The 13,322-nt window shown below is 43.2% G+C and overlaps 1 protein-coding gene across 3 annotated transcripts in view; it reads left to right on the top strand.

Annotated features, from left to right (window-relative positions):
• Positions 1-13,322, top strand: part of LOC137380227 (ubiquitin-like modifier-activating enzyme 1) — a 360,351-nt gene that overhangs the window by 132,437 nt on the left and 214,592 nt on the right. For all 3 annotated transcript variants that reach the window (XM_068052057.1, XM_068052058.1, XM_068052059.1), the window contains exons 7-13: positions 815-947; positions 2,275-2,372; positions 2,940-3,086; positions 4,342-4,518; positions 5,164-5,271; positions 7,313-7,393; positions 10,797-10,952. In XM_068052057.1, the coding sequence (XP_067908158.1) occupies positions 815-947; positions 2,275-2,372; positions 2,940-3,086; positions 4,342-4,518; positions 5,164-5,271; positions 7,313-7,393; positions 10,797-10,952 (900 nt within the window). The remainder of the gene's footprint in view (positions 1-814; positions 948-2,274; positions 2,373-2,939; positions 3,087-4,341; positions 4,519-5,163; positions 5,272-7,312; positions 7,394-10,796; positions 10,953-13,322) is intronic.

The raw sequence follows: 13,322 nt of genomic DNA on the forward strand, positions 1-13,322 counted from the left end.
GGTAAGCAGTCGGACAACAGAGAGACAAGTGGTGGAGAGGTAGAGCTGGGTGTCATCAGCATGCACGTGGAAGCTGACTTTAAGGAGCAGCATAAGGAGGGGGGCCCAAAGTTTATCTTTGGAGGCCAGAGTGTTTGGGGGTGGGGGTTAGTGGAAGAGAGAGCTCTTGCTACAATCAGATATTAAATCACCATGCTCTCCCTTTTATAAAAGAAAATTTAAAAAGGCATAAGAGCAAAGTTCAGGCCACAAATAGTAATGCAGATACTCCAGGTGAAGGGAATACTAAAATAACTGAAGTATTTACAGCAGGAGTGACAAAAAGAAACATGCTCAGTTAAACGGTGTGGCAAAGGCAGCGTCTGGTTAGAGTCTCTTGCCCAAATAAGGGTTTTATATACCCATGCTGTGTCTGGCTTGGGGGTTTGGCCATGGAGGTTAGAGGTTAGTAAAATAAAATAATCTTCATTATCTGAGACACCCTGAGGTGATACCACATCATTATTGTAACACGCTTACTAGTGCTGCCTCCACCTGATTTGCACCCAACAGCAACACTACAGTGGACTTGGTTGATTGGCTGAAGTTGGCAGCCAGGAACCTGGTGGGTTTAATTGGGCTTTGCTCTCAGCTCCCTGAGGCTTACGCAGAGGGAGTTGGAGAAACTAAACGCAGCAAGCACGCAGCTTCTGATTTGCTGTCCTTTCTCTGCTTAAAGACTTGTTTGGTAAATAAATTCCTGAAACTAAACACCAGCCCTGCAAAGGCATTTAAAAAAAAAAATTAAATCTAGTCACTCTGATTTTATTTTTAGGGTAATCCCGGTCTGGTCACTTGCTTGGATGAATTGAGGCACGGGTTTCAGACTGGCGATTACGTGACCTTCTCTGAGATTCAGGGCATGACTGAACTGAATAACTGCAAACCCGTGGAAGTGCAGGTTAATGGTAAGCAGCTTTCAGGGTAGGGTGCATTGTGCCGCAGGAAACACTGGATGGCAGTAAAACCCTACAATGGCATTGGAAAGCAGCAATGAAGGCAGCAGGAGGACTTGCTGTGTGAAAATCTTTTTATAATGTGGTTAAGAGACTTCATTTTTGATCACTCATTGTGTAAAGTACTTCCTAACATCATCCCCAAGTTTGCCTCTTATTAATATGAACTTGTGTCACCTTGTCTTTTGCAGTTTAATTTGAAATGGAGTCCTAGATGTATTTTATCAATACTGTTTATTGATTTTTGATTTAGAGATACAGCACTGAAACAGGCCCTTCGGCCCACTGAGTCTGTGCCGACCATTGACCACCCATTTATACTAATCCCACATTCCTACCACATCCTCACCTGTTCCTATATTCTCCTGCCACCTACCTATACTGGGGCAATTTATAATGGCCAATTTACCTATCAACCTGCAAGTCTTTGGCTGTGGGAGGAAACCGGAGCACCCGGAGGAAACCCACGCAGACCCAGGGAGAACTTGCAAACTCCACACAGGCAGTACCCAGAATTGAACTCTGGTCGCTGGAGCTGTGAGGCTGCGGTGCTAACCACTGCGCCACTGTGCCGCCCACCTCTGTTTACCAACCTCTGTCTTGCTACAAGGGGACTTCATTGGCTGGATGATCTTTTTTTTTCTTGTGTCCCTGAGCATAAAGACAGAATGAGGCCATTCAGCCCATCGTACACCTGCCAGCTCTTGAAACAACTATCCAATTTGTCCCACTCCCCTCCCTGTTCTTTCACCATAAATCCTGCTTTTCAAGTATTTATCCAATTCTCTTCTTGAAAGTTACTATTGAATCTGCTTCCTCCATCCTTTCAGGCAGCGCATTCCAGACCATCATAACTTACTGAATAATTTTTTTTAAATTCTTCTCATCTTCCCACCCTCCCCCACCACCACCCCAGTTCTTCTGCCAATTATCTTAATTCTGCATCTTCTGGTGGACAGACCCTTCTTCCAGTGGAAATAGTTTTCCTCCTTTTATTTTCATTTATTTTTATTTTCTTCCCTCTTACTCAAAATTGCAATATTGCAGATGATTTTTCCCAATCCAGGCAGCCCAGACGTATTGAAAGGGAGTGCCCGTGGAATCCCGATGTACATTACTGCTTGACTTTGTAATGGGCATTTGTAAAATCTGACTGTACTTTTTAATATTGCAATTTGTAAATACTGCTACCCCTTCACTTTCCATTAACATTCCCTCGGTCTCCCATTTTCCCTGCCCTTTTCCATTTTATTTACGGATTTTTGTTGTGTATTTTTAGGTCCTTATTCCTTCTTAATCCACGATACAAGCAGCTTTAGCGATTACGAGAAAGGAGGGATTGCGAAAGAAGTAAAAATGCCGAAGAAGTTGACGTTCGTAAGTACCATCTGTGTTTGCATTTTGGCCACTCTGTGTGTCAGCTGATCTGGGCCCATTCTCCATCACCACTTTGTAACCTCCTAAACATGAGGTGGAAGGTAGCATAATGGTTATATTACTGGACTGGATCAGTATCATCCCAGGCTTGAACTGGCCTCCAAAGACGCTACACAGAGACTGGAACAAGATGGTGGAGTAAGCAGAGGTCACTCTCCTCAGAGATGATCATAAAAGTTAGGGTAGAGTCCTTGATAAGGGAATACAATGCTAGTCAATGCAACATCTTCTCGCAATGTAGACCTCTAAAGCCCCAGTATACGCTGAAACCTTTTTTCGCCTGTTGATGAGGCAGAATAAGCTACAAGAGGCATTGGTGTGGGAGTTTATATGCTCTTTTGGTACAATTGCCATAGTTTTAGTATCGGTTACTGCTGCTGTTGTATAGGTTGCTGTGGTTTTGTTGTGGGCAACTTGTTAGTTTGTTCTTTACCAATGCCCTAATAGAGAGCACAGGACCGCTCCTGTGTCAGGTTCTTTCGCTGACTCTCGTCTTTTTGATTGCAGAAACCCTTAAGGGTGGCACTGCAGGAGCCGAACTACAATATTACAGACTTCGGGAAAATATACAGACACGGAACGCTGCACATCGCATTCCAGGCTCTCCATCAGTTTGTAAGGGATTACGGCCATCTCCCTAAACCCTGGGGGAAGGTGAGTATGTCCATTACTTGTAGGTGGATATGCTCCTCGGACAGCAACTTCCATTTATTAACATTCTGTTGCTGTTTATCAGACTCCTCCACACTGTAGTATTGAAATTAGTGCAGATCTTTGTCCATGCTGGCATCAATGTCAGCTTTGGTTCAGTGGGTAGCACTTTTGCCTCTGAGTCAGAAGGTCGTGGGTTCAAGACCCACTCCAGAGACGTGAGCACATAATTTAGGCTGAGATGCCATTGCAGTACCAAGGGAGTGCGGCAATGTCGGAGGTGCCATCTTTTGGTTGAGATATTAAACCAGGTGGACCTTAAAGAACCCATGGCACTATGTGGAAGAGGACCAGGGAAGTTCTTCCCAGTGCCCTGGCTAATATTTATCCCGCAATTAATGTCGCAAAAACAAAATATCTAATCATTGTCATATTGCTGTTTGTGGAAGCTTGCTGCATTTCTACAGTTTCATTACAAAAATTTCAAAAAAATTCAAAAAGGACCACATCGGCTGTAAAGTACTTTGGAATGTCGATAGAGTCATAACAGCACAGCACATTCGGCCCATTGAGTCCATGCCAGCTCTCTGTAGAGCAATCCAATCAGTCCCATTCCCTGGCTCCATCCCCATAGCCCTGTAAGTTTATTTCCCCTCAAGTGCCCATCCTATTTTGAAATCATCCATCATTCAGGTCATTACCACTCGCTATATAAATAAAAGTTCTTCCTCACAAACCTCCTGCATCACTTGCCCTAAACCTTAAATCTGTGTCCCCCTATTCCTTGTACCATCGGCTTACGGGAACAGTTTTTCTTTGTCTACCTTATCCAAACCTGTCAGAATCTTGTACACCTCTATCAAATCTCCTCGCAATTTCCTTTGCTGCAAGGAGAAGAACCCCAGCTTCTCCAACCTAACCTTGTAGCTAAAATCCTTCATCCTTGGAACCATTCTGGTAAATCTCCTCTGCATCCTCTCATGAACCCTCCCATCCTTCCTAAAGTGTGGCCACCAGTGGTTGTAAAAGGTGCTATATAAATGCAAGTCTCTTCTTTCGCCCAGAAGAACATTGCAAATGTTGATCCATGATTTTAATGAAGTTTTTCCAGTCCTTGATTGAAATCCCTCACTTTGAACACAACTAACCACTAAAATGTTATTCTGAAATAAGAGAACATTGACCAGCAGAATTAAAATTAAATGTATATTTAAAATGCATTAACTGATTTCACTTGCTGTTCCTGCTTCTCTTGCAGAGCGATGCAGAACTCTTGGTGTCCATTGCAAACAAGCTGAGTGAGGAGGCCCCGTCAATCCTAAATGAAGAGCCCCTGGATGAGGGGTTAGTGAGAAAACTGGCCTACGTCGCCATGGGCAACCTGAGCCCCATCAATGCATTCATTGGCGGTATCGCTGCACAGGAAGTGATGAAGGTAAAAGGGAAGTGAAGGCAATTACAGACATTTTGTGACACATGAGAGCTTGATCTTTTTTTTTCAAGTTTGGAACTGCGCTGTAAAGTGGTAGAGTGCAAGTTAGATCCTGTGATCATCTGTCACAATCACAGCGATGATATAACCGGAGGCAACAAGCGGAAGCTGGGGCTTCTCTTCTGATAGTGGGTGGGGGAATCAGCAGAAGGTTAGCCTTAGGACATTGTGCATTGGGAATGGTATGGTGTGGAGGAAGGTTTGAAAGGTCTATGGTAAACTACATGTCTCAGTCTCAGTGCAATCCCTTGCCTCACGGACTTGGTACAGACTTTGGTGTTGACGTGGGTTTGAACCTCTTGTTCAAAACGGCTTTTATACTGTGTTAATGTAGACTCTGGGAGACCATGTTAGTGAGCTGGGTTCCAGCATTTATGCTGCTTTCTGTAGCCCCGAAGGATGACTCTTTTTAAGTCACATTTGTCAGATTACAGGAAATGGATTCACCAACATAAACACCAGTAGCCAATTCATGGACTACGGCCGCCCCGATTAAAGGCAACCAGCATAAAGGCAAACATAACTTTGGTTAATAATGTCCTGCTAGTGATGTCACCCCTCCATTGACCACTATCCTTGATGTTTCAGGCCTGTACCCAGAAGTTCATGCCGCTCAACCAGTGGATGTACTTTGATGCACTTGAGTGTTTGCCCGAAGAAAATGAAGAACACCTCATTGAAGAAATCTATCAGCCTGTAAGTGTCAACAGGATCCCACTCTACCGACATCTCTCTCACTATATCTCACTATAAAAACCCGATCTACATGAAGCCTTCATGTAAATAAACACATTACTGTTAGAATTTCATAGAAACAGGCCATTCATCCCGACTGCTCTGTGCCAGAGCTTTATGCTCCGCGTCAACATATTTTTCTATTTCCTTCTGCGTCGTGTGCTTGTTCAGCTTTCACTTCAATCTGCTCATCTCAACTGCTCCTTGAGGTAGCGAATAATGTGCCCTCTAGGCTGCACGGGTGCGCGACCACTCGGCGTTCGACAAGTTACCGCACAGGAGACAAACAAGCCGCGCACAAGAAGCGGCGCCTTTAAGATGTGCATTCATGTGGCCATGCAGCAATCTGAAAGGGAGCACATAGTGTAACAAACAGGCTGGGCACAGTGTAGGGAAATTAGAGCGAACATTGGTAGTGAGTTGCACATTCTTGCCACTCTTTGGGTAAAGACGTTTTCCCTGAATTCCCAATTCATGCCTATCTCAGAATTATGATTCCTGGATTTGCTTCCCCCACAAGTGGGAGCATCTTCTTTACAACTACCCTATAAAAACCCTTTCATTTTTCTTAGACCTCTATCATATCACTCCTCAGCCTTCTCTTTTTTTTTGTTGCAAAAACAGCCCCAGCTTGTTCAGTCTTTCCTGGTCTCATCCTTGAAAATATTTTTTGCAACTTCAGCAGTGCCTCTATATCATTTTTATGGCATGGAGACCAGAACTGTGCACCATACTCCAGGTGTGGTCTAGCCAAGGTTCTATACAAGTTTAACATAACTTTACTGCTTTTCAGTTCTAGCCATCTAGAAATGAATCCCAGCGCTTGGTTTGCTCTTTTTATGTTCTTATTAACCTCTGTTGCTACTTCCAGTGATTTGTGTAGCTGTATTCCTAGATCTCTTTGCTGCTCTATCCCATTTAAACTTTTATTCTCTAAGGAATATATGTCCTTATTCCTCCTGCCTCTCACTTTTCTGTATTGAAATGCATTTGCCAAATACACTCCCATTGACACGCGAGTAAGAAAGAGAAAGAAATACTTGCATTTATGTAGCATCTTTCACCACATCAGACCTTATGGCCAATTAAATACTTTTGAAGTGTAGCCACTGCTGTAAATGTAGAAATGCAGCAGTAAATTTGCACACAATAAGATCCTGCAAACAACAATGAAATATATTAGGTGTTGACTGAGGGATAAATGTCAACCAGGATACCCTTGCTCTTCAAATTGTGCAGTGGGATCTTTCACATCCACCTGAGAGGGTTTAATGTCTCATCCGAAAGTTAGGCTAGTTCATGGGCTGAAGTTCCTGGAGTGGGACTTGAACGTACAACCTTCTGATTCGGGCATGTGAGTGCTACCCATTGAGCCATGGCTGAAATAAGGAGTTGGTTTTCATGACTGACTGATTTATTTTCTTAATATCCAAGTAGATCATATTTAACTAGCAAGATTGAATAATTTGATAACATTCTGAGAAGGAGTTGTCAAACAAGTTGTTAATTGATTAATGATCATTAGGTGTGACTACAATGTGTGAATGCTAGTTACTGAGCTAATCAGATTTGTTTGCCACAGAGATTGGTAGTTGGCGTCTATGAATTTGTGTATCCAATGTAAGATGACTTTGGGTCAATTCTTGGCCAACCAATGGACAAGATCAAACCATCAGCTGTATGTAAATAGGTTAGAATGGCAAAAAGTTGGATTCTTTGACTAAGTTCAATTATAGGATAAAGAGTAGGGATAACTCTTGGTGGGAGTGGCATCTATAAATTTCTGAGCGGGTGGTCTTTCAGATTTTTAACATGCTGCTCACAATCTGATGGTCTAGAGTACATCATAAGCTCTCCTTTTAATTGCAGTTGGTTTGGTCATAGAATCAGCCAGCACAGAAGAAAGTCTTTTGGTCCATTGTGCCAGTGCCGTCCCTTTGAAAGGGCTTAGTCTGTTACTAATCTAAGTGGCCTGTTGTTTGTGCTTTTTTGCCCTGCGCAGAGAGGCTGTCGTTACGATGGGCAGATTGCGATCTTTGGAGCAGACTTTCAGGAGAAGCTGAAGACACAGAAATATTTCCTGGTAAGTGGGGGACGAGGCCTGAGATTCTGTTTGTTCTGCAGGAGTATTGTGACAATAGTGTGAATGGTTTCAGCGCCCACCTAAATGAATCATCATGCAGCCAGTGGCAATGTGGGGCATTCCTATGTTGTGTGGTGGCCAATGCTAGTGTATATGTGAAAACTTCCACCCCAGTGCGCCCTGTTTCCCCCACCATCTGGCTTTGTGCCCTCACACACCCACGTGACAATCAGTATTGAATTACTAGAACTCCGAGGGTTAGATTATGAGGAGAGGTTACATAAACTAGGCTTGTATTCCCTGGAATATAAAACATTAAGGGTGATTTATTTGAATGAGGGATTTGGGATTTTGGAAGGAGTTGATGGGGTAGATAGGGAGAAACTTTTTTCTGCTGGTGGGGTAACAAGTTCCAGCATTCTAAGTCCTTTCTGATAGCGAAGAGCCTTAAACTAGGTATCAATTGAGTGATTGTCCTCCGAACCTTCTGCAGAGCCTCAAGAATTCTACACATGAGAGGAACAACAACTTGATACTTTATTCTAAATGCAGTCAGACTATGGCCCTTCAAACAAAACTATTTGCATTTATACAGAGTCCTAAACATAGTATAACCTTCCAAGGAACTTCACAGGAGCATGAGTAGGCAAAATTTGACACCAAACCATGTAAGCTGATATTGGGACAAGTGGCCCAAAGCTTGATCAAAGAGTTAGATTTTAAGGAGCATCTTAAAGGAGGAGAAAGAGGTGGAGAGGTTTAGGGAAGCATGGCCGCCAACTGTGGGGTGAAGGAAATTGGGGACTTGCCAATCAAGTTAAGGATAATAACTTGTTCAGAATGGGATGAAGACAGAGTGGTTCCGAGAAGCCACGAGAAGGTCACTGGAGCAGTCGGATCCGAAGGTGCCTGAAACAAAGAGGACAGTTTTAGCGGTGCTGGGAGTGAGATAAAGATGAGATCGGATGGTGCAGAGATGAAAATAGGTGGTGTTGGTGATGGGATTTGGATTTCACCTCAGGAAGGGAATTGGAATTCCCCTCAGGATCAAACAGGACACATAGTCAGTGTCACGAGTAAGCAGAGCCCACTGCTGTAAAATAAATTCTTCTCAAACAAATCTGGTTAGCAGTCCTTTCTTTCCCTCATTGTTAAGTTGCATCAGCTCATCATCCTCATGGTTATAGGATGCTGTAACTTTAAGAAGAGGGTATATGCGAGTGAAATCTCGGTATTATTTGGAAAGCTAAGCTACAATATGGTATTGAGAGCTCCTTATGTGAATGAGTGTTTGCAGCCGAGTGCAATCCCTTCCTTCCTCCTCATGGAAGCCATGGTGATGGAGTTTTTAAAAGTAGCCACATTTACTCACAGTACTTGTTATGCTTGTAAGTGGCACTATGATGGGGGCTATCAATACTACATGTAACATTAGTTGGTGAAACAGTCCCAGTGGCTGTCAAGGTCACATGCCTTTTCTCACCTGGGTCATCAGGTATGTCGTATGTCTGTGTGTTTCTGAATGTTTGCAATTGTAAATATTCTTCAATTTAATACAGTTATGGTCAAAGCCCCCAATATATAATTCTGACTGCGGTGGGAGCAACGCACCTGTCAGTTCAGTCCAGCTGCTTCACAGGTTGCATCATACATGTCTTTAAGCTTTCCAGATCAAAGAAAGCAGCAGCCTAATTGAAATAATGTAGCAACCCCTGAATGAGGCGAACCGAATCAGGTATCTTTAGATATCAATAAATTAGCTATTTATTTCAAAAAAAGCTAAAATCTTAAACACTACTAAGATAAACCAATATCTAAAGACCTTTATAACTTATTTTAAGAATCTAACTCCCGCATTTGCATACATATACCCAAACTGACGGTAGTTTGGTGTTTAATTAGCTGCCTGAAAAATAGAAATAACAATAAAGTCTTTGCAGATTACGCTTCCTGACAAACGGTCCTCTGGTACAACACAGTCCAAGTTCATTTGCGGTCTTCCTAGGTCCGATGAATCTGGCAATAGGAATTCGGTAGTTCAGTTCAGCTTTTGAAGCATCAAACTCCTCCTCTTTCCAGCGATGAACACGGTCATTATAGTTCAGTAGTTGAAGTATTAAATTCTTTTTTCCAGCGGGAATTCAGCAGTTGGGTAATTGGTTATTTTCTTTGAAGGAACTAATCTGGCTTGAAGTTTTTAGAATTTTGAGAAATAAATAAACTTCTCTTCTTTCATTTTAAATGGTCTGAGAGCCCTCCTTTCTCCCTTCCGGTGTTAGCACGCAGCTGCGTCTGTCTGAACAAAAAAGTTAGCCAGTTTCAAAGTCAAATGACAATGTTATATCCCGTCTCTTCTTGATTTTTATGGTTGTAGCTAGGCAACTAGAATTCCCTTTGCTTACAGTCCCTGGAGCTTGTTGCCTTAAAGATGTACTGATCTTTTTACAGCCTTATTTCCGGAGGAGAGCAAAAAAAGATCATGACAATATCTTTAATGCTTCTTTCATCAGAAGATCTTCCCTGAACAGAAACCCCCAGCCCCAGCCCAGTTGTAATTCCTGGCCCACTGAGAAATTTATGCTGCCAACATCTTCCCTGCTGCTCCTCCACCATCCCTGCCCCCCCCCCCCCCCACCCCCACCAGACATAGTTGTCCTGAGAGCCTTCCTAAACTGGAATTCTGTGCCCTTCTCCACTGTTTCGGCCTCCCCATACTGCTGTAGTTTTTGTGCCTTTTGTCCTCCTTCCCCACCCTCACCCATCACCCTCCTTTTAACTTGCCCTCTTTCCCACCACCACCCATTTCTCCCCCCACCACCACCCCCACTTCCCTCCCATTCTCACTTGGAAAACCAACAAGCACATCCACTTTCTTAATTCCCTCTAACACTTCAATCTCATCTCACCCACCCAGCTCTGCCCATTTACACATATCTCCCCACTTCACATCCTCCCCCTGCCCTTCGAACCCCGGCCTCAGCTCATCAGCTCTCCTCGCACACCTTGCTCAGGGCTCCTTTACATACCCCATTTCACATATTTCTGATGGTCCGTGTCCGAAGGTGCCCTGGCACCTTCTCTCTCTCTCTCTCTCTTTCTCTTTCTCTCTTTCTCTCTTTCTCTCTTTCTCTCTTTCTCTCTTTCTCTCTTTCTCTCTTTCTCTCTTTCTCTCTTTCTCTCTTTCTCTCTTTCTCTCTTTCTCTCTTTCTCTCTTTCTCTCTTTCTCTTTTCTCTCTTTCTCTTTTCTCTCTTTCTCTTTTTCTCTCTCTTTCTCTTTTTCTCTCTCTTTCTCTTTTTCTCTCTCTTTCTCTTTTTCTCTCTCTCTCTTTTTCTCTCTCCTGCATATAGGTGGGAAATTGCTGCCTATTCTCAGAGAGTTGCTTCACCTTTGCTGTTCTCCTAGGTGGGTGCTGGTGCCATTGGCTGTGAGCTGATGAAGAATTTTGCCATGATTGGTCTGGGAGCAGGGGAAGGCGGGAGCATCATAGTGACTGACATGGACACCATCGAAAGGTCTAACCTCAACCGGCAGTTCCTCTTCAGACCTGGGGATGTTACGGTGAGTCAAAACAAATTGATCTATTCTTGATTTCAATGGAGAGGTTAAAAGGAGCCAGTTGATTGCGACCTAGTGTAGGTCGGGCAGTGCAGCTGCTTTGACATTCGAAGCTCAACACATACAGGACAATGCAGTCTGCTTGATTGGCACCCTGTCCACCAGCTTAAATATTCACTCCTTCCACCACCAACACATAATAGCAGCAGTGTGTGCCATCTACAAGATGCACTGCAGCAACTCGCCAAAGCTCCGGTGACAGCACCTTCTAAACCCACAAACTCTACCACCTAGAAGGACAATGGCAGCAGGTGCACGGGAACACTACCCCCTGCAAGTCGCACACCATCCCAACTTGGACTCATGTTGCTGTTCCATCATTGTCGCTGGGTCAAAAACCCTGGAACTTGCTGTTGTGATTAGAATCCTAGCCCCTTTTCGGGGCTATCTCGGATCAGGTGTACTTCTCGGATGATCACTCACAACTGAAGGTTGAGAAAGAGAGATCCCAAAGATATTTGAATGGGTCTGAAGGACTAATCTAACTCTCCCTAAAGGAAAGGAACTAGCTGAGAATATTACTATCCTCCAGATAGCCTTTTAACAATTTCAGCCAGATTATAACCCAGATATTATGAGGGTCTGGGAATCTCTCCTCAGTAATGTACCTCCCCACCAAAGAGTGCACAACTATGTGAGACAACATAATTTCTGAATTATATAAAACTTTATTAAAGAACCGAAGATGCAATTCACAATTGGGAAGAGAGTCAATTGCAACATTAGTAGGCCTAGGAAAAGATAAGAAGTGCTATCTTGTTTCTAGTACAGAATCAAATTTTTTAATCTTAAAAACTGTTACAGTAAAATATTTTTAAGTAGGATATCCATCAATTATTAAAGTAATATTTACCTTAAATCCTCAAATAGAAGACTACAGGGTTAGCGAGATAGCTCTGTCCCAGTTAAGGGGAGAATTATCATCGCCTCACTTTAATAGTCGTACCTTAACCATGAGACACGTTGGAGCGAGTCCAACGAATCTAAAAATCCAATGTGTGCTTCCAATATTTATACTATTTTCCAAGTTGCATAATTAATTTTACCTACTGGGTGTTGCCTCAACTGTAAGTAAGTTTGCCCCCCTTTATTTCCCAAATATGGCTGCATAAATGTTACCTTCCAGGTAAAGTCCATCCTCTTTGATTTCTAAAAAAGGTTGTATAGCTATTAATTTCTAAGTAAGGTCCATCCTCTTTGATTCCTAAAAACGGTTGTATAACTATTAATTTCTAGGCAAGGTCTATTGTCTTTGAATCCTAAGAGGCAAGCTGCGAGCCTCGTGTTGGTCAATGTTTCATTAGTCACAGAGTTATAGAGTAATACAGCACAGAAACAGGCCCTTCGGCCTACCGTAAAACCATCTAACTGTGTTTCAAATTATAATTCAGTTTTTGGGTTTGGTCAGCTTTGTCAAAAGTTTCATTGACTGTGGTTTAGGACTTTCAGCAGGGCATTTGAGAAAGCGTTTTAAAAAGCGTATGGGATTCTGGGCTTGATAAATAGAGGTATAGAGTATAAAAGCAAGGAAGTTATGATGAACTTTTATAAAACTCTGGCTCGGCTTCAAATGGAGTATTGTGTCAAGTTTGGGGCACTACGCTTTAGGAAGGAGGTGAAGGCATTAGAGAGGGTGCAAAAAAGATTTACGAAAATGGGTTCCAGGGATGAGGCACTTCAGTTACGTGGATGGATTGGAGAAGCTGGAGCTGTTATCAGAGAAGAGAAGGTTGAGAGGACATTTTATGGAGGTGTTCAAAATCATGAGGGGTCCAGACAGAGTAGATAGAGAGAAACTGTTCCCATTGGCAGAAGGGTTGAGAACGAGAGGGCACAAATCTGAGTTGATTGTCAAAAGAACCAGAGGCAACATGAGGAAAAACATTTTTACACTGTGAGTAGTTAGGATCTGGAATGCACTACCATGGCTTTCAAAAGGGAATTGGATAATCATCTGAAGAGAAAAACATTTTCAGGGCTGCGGGGAAATGGCAGGGGACTGGGACTAGCTGAGTAGCTCCTGGAGAGAGTCAGCACGGGCGCAAGGGGCTGAATGGCTGGCTTTTGTGCTGTAGCCATTCCATGATTCCTGACTCTAATTTGGGGCAGATATCTGGGCTTCTTTCACTCTTCCACAGTGTGGCAGCAACATCCCAGTGATCAGACCTTCAGCCAGCTAATAAAGAAGTCTTTGCCTGAGTGTTGATTCAGAGTGAAGTGTATTTCTGTAGTCCCGTGCTCCCAGGACTGTAGCAAAGTAGACCTTATTCTCTAGCCTCCACTTCCTGCCAGCCTGGCTTCCCAGCTGTGCTG

This window comes from Heterodontus francisci, chromosome 19, assembly GCF_036365525.1.
Source record: "Heterodontus francisci isolate sHetFra1 chromosome 19, sHetFra1.hap1, whole genome shotgun sequence".
In the NCBI taxonomy this organism is placed as follows: domain Eukaryota; kingdom Metazoa; phylum Chordata; class Chondrichthyes; order Heterodontiformes; family Heterodontidae; genus Heterodontus; species Heterodontus francisci.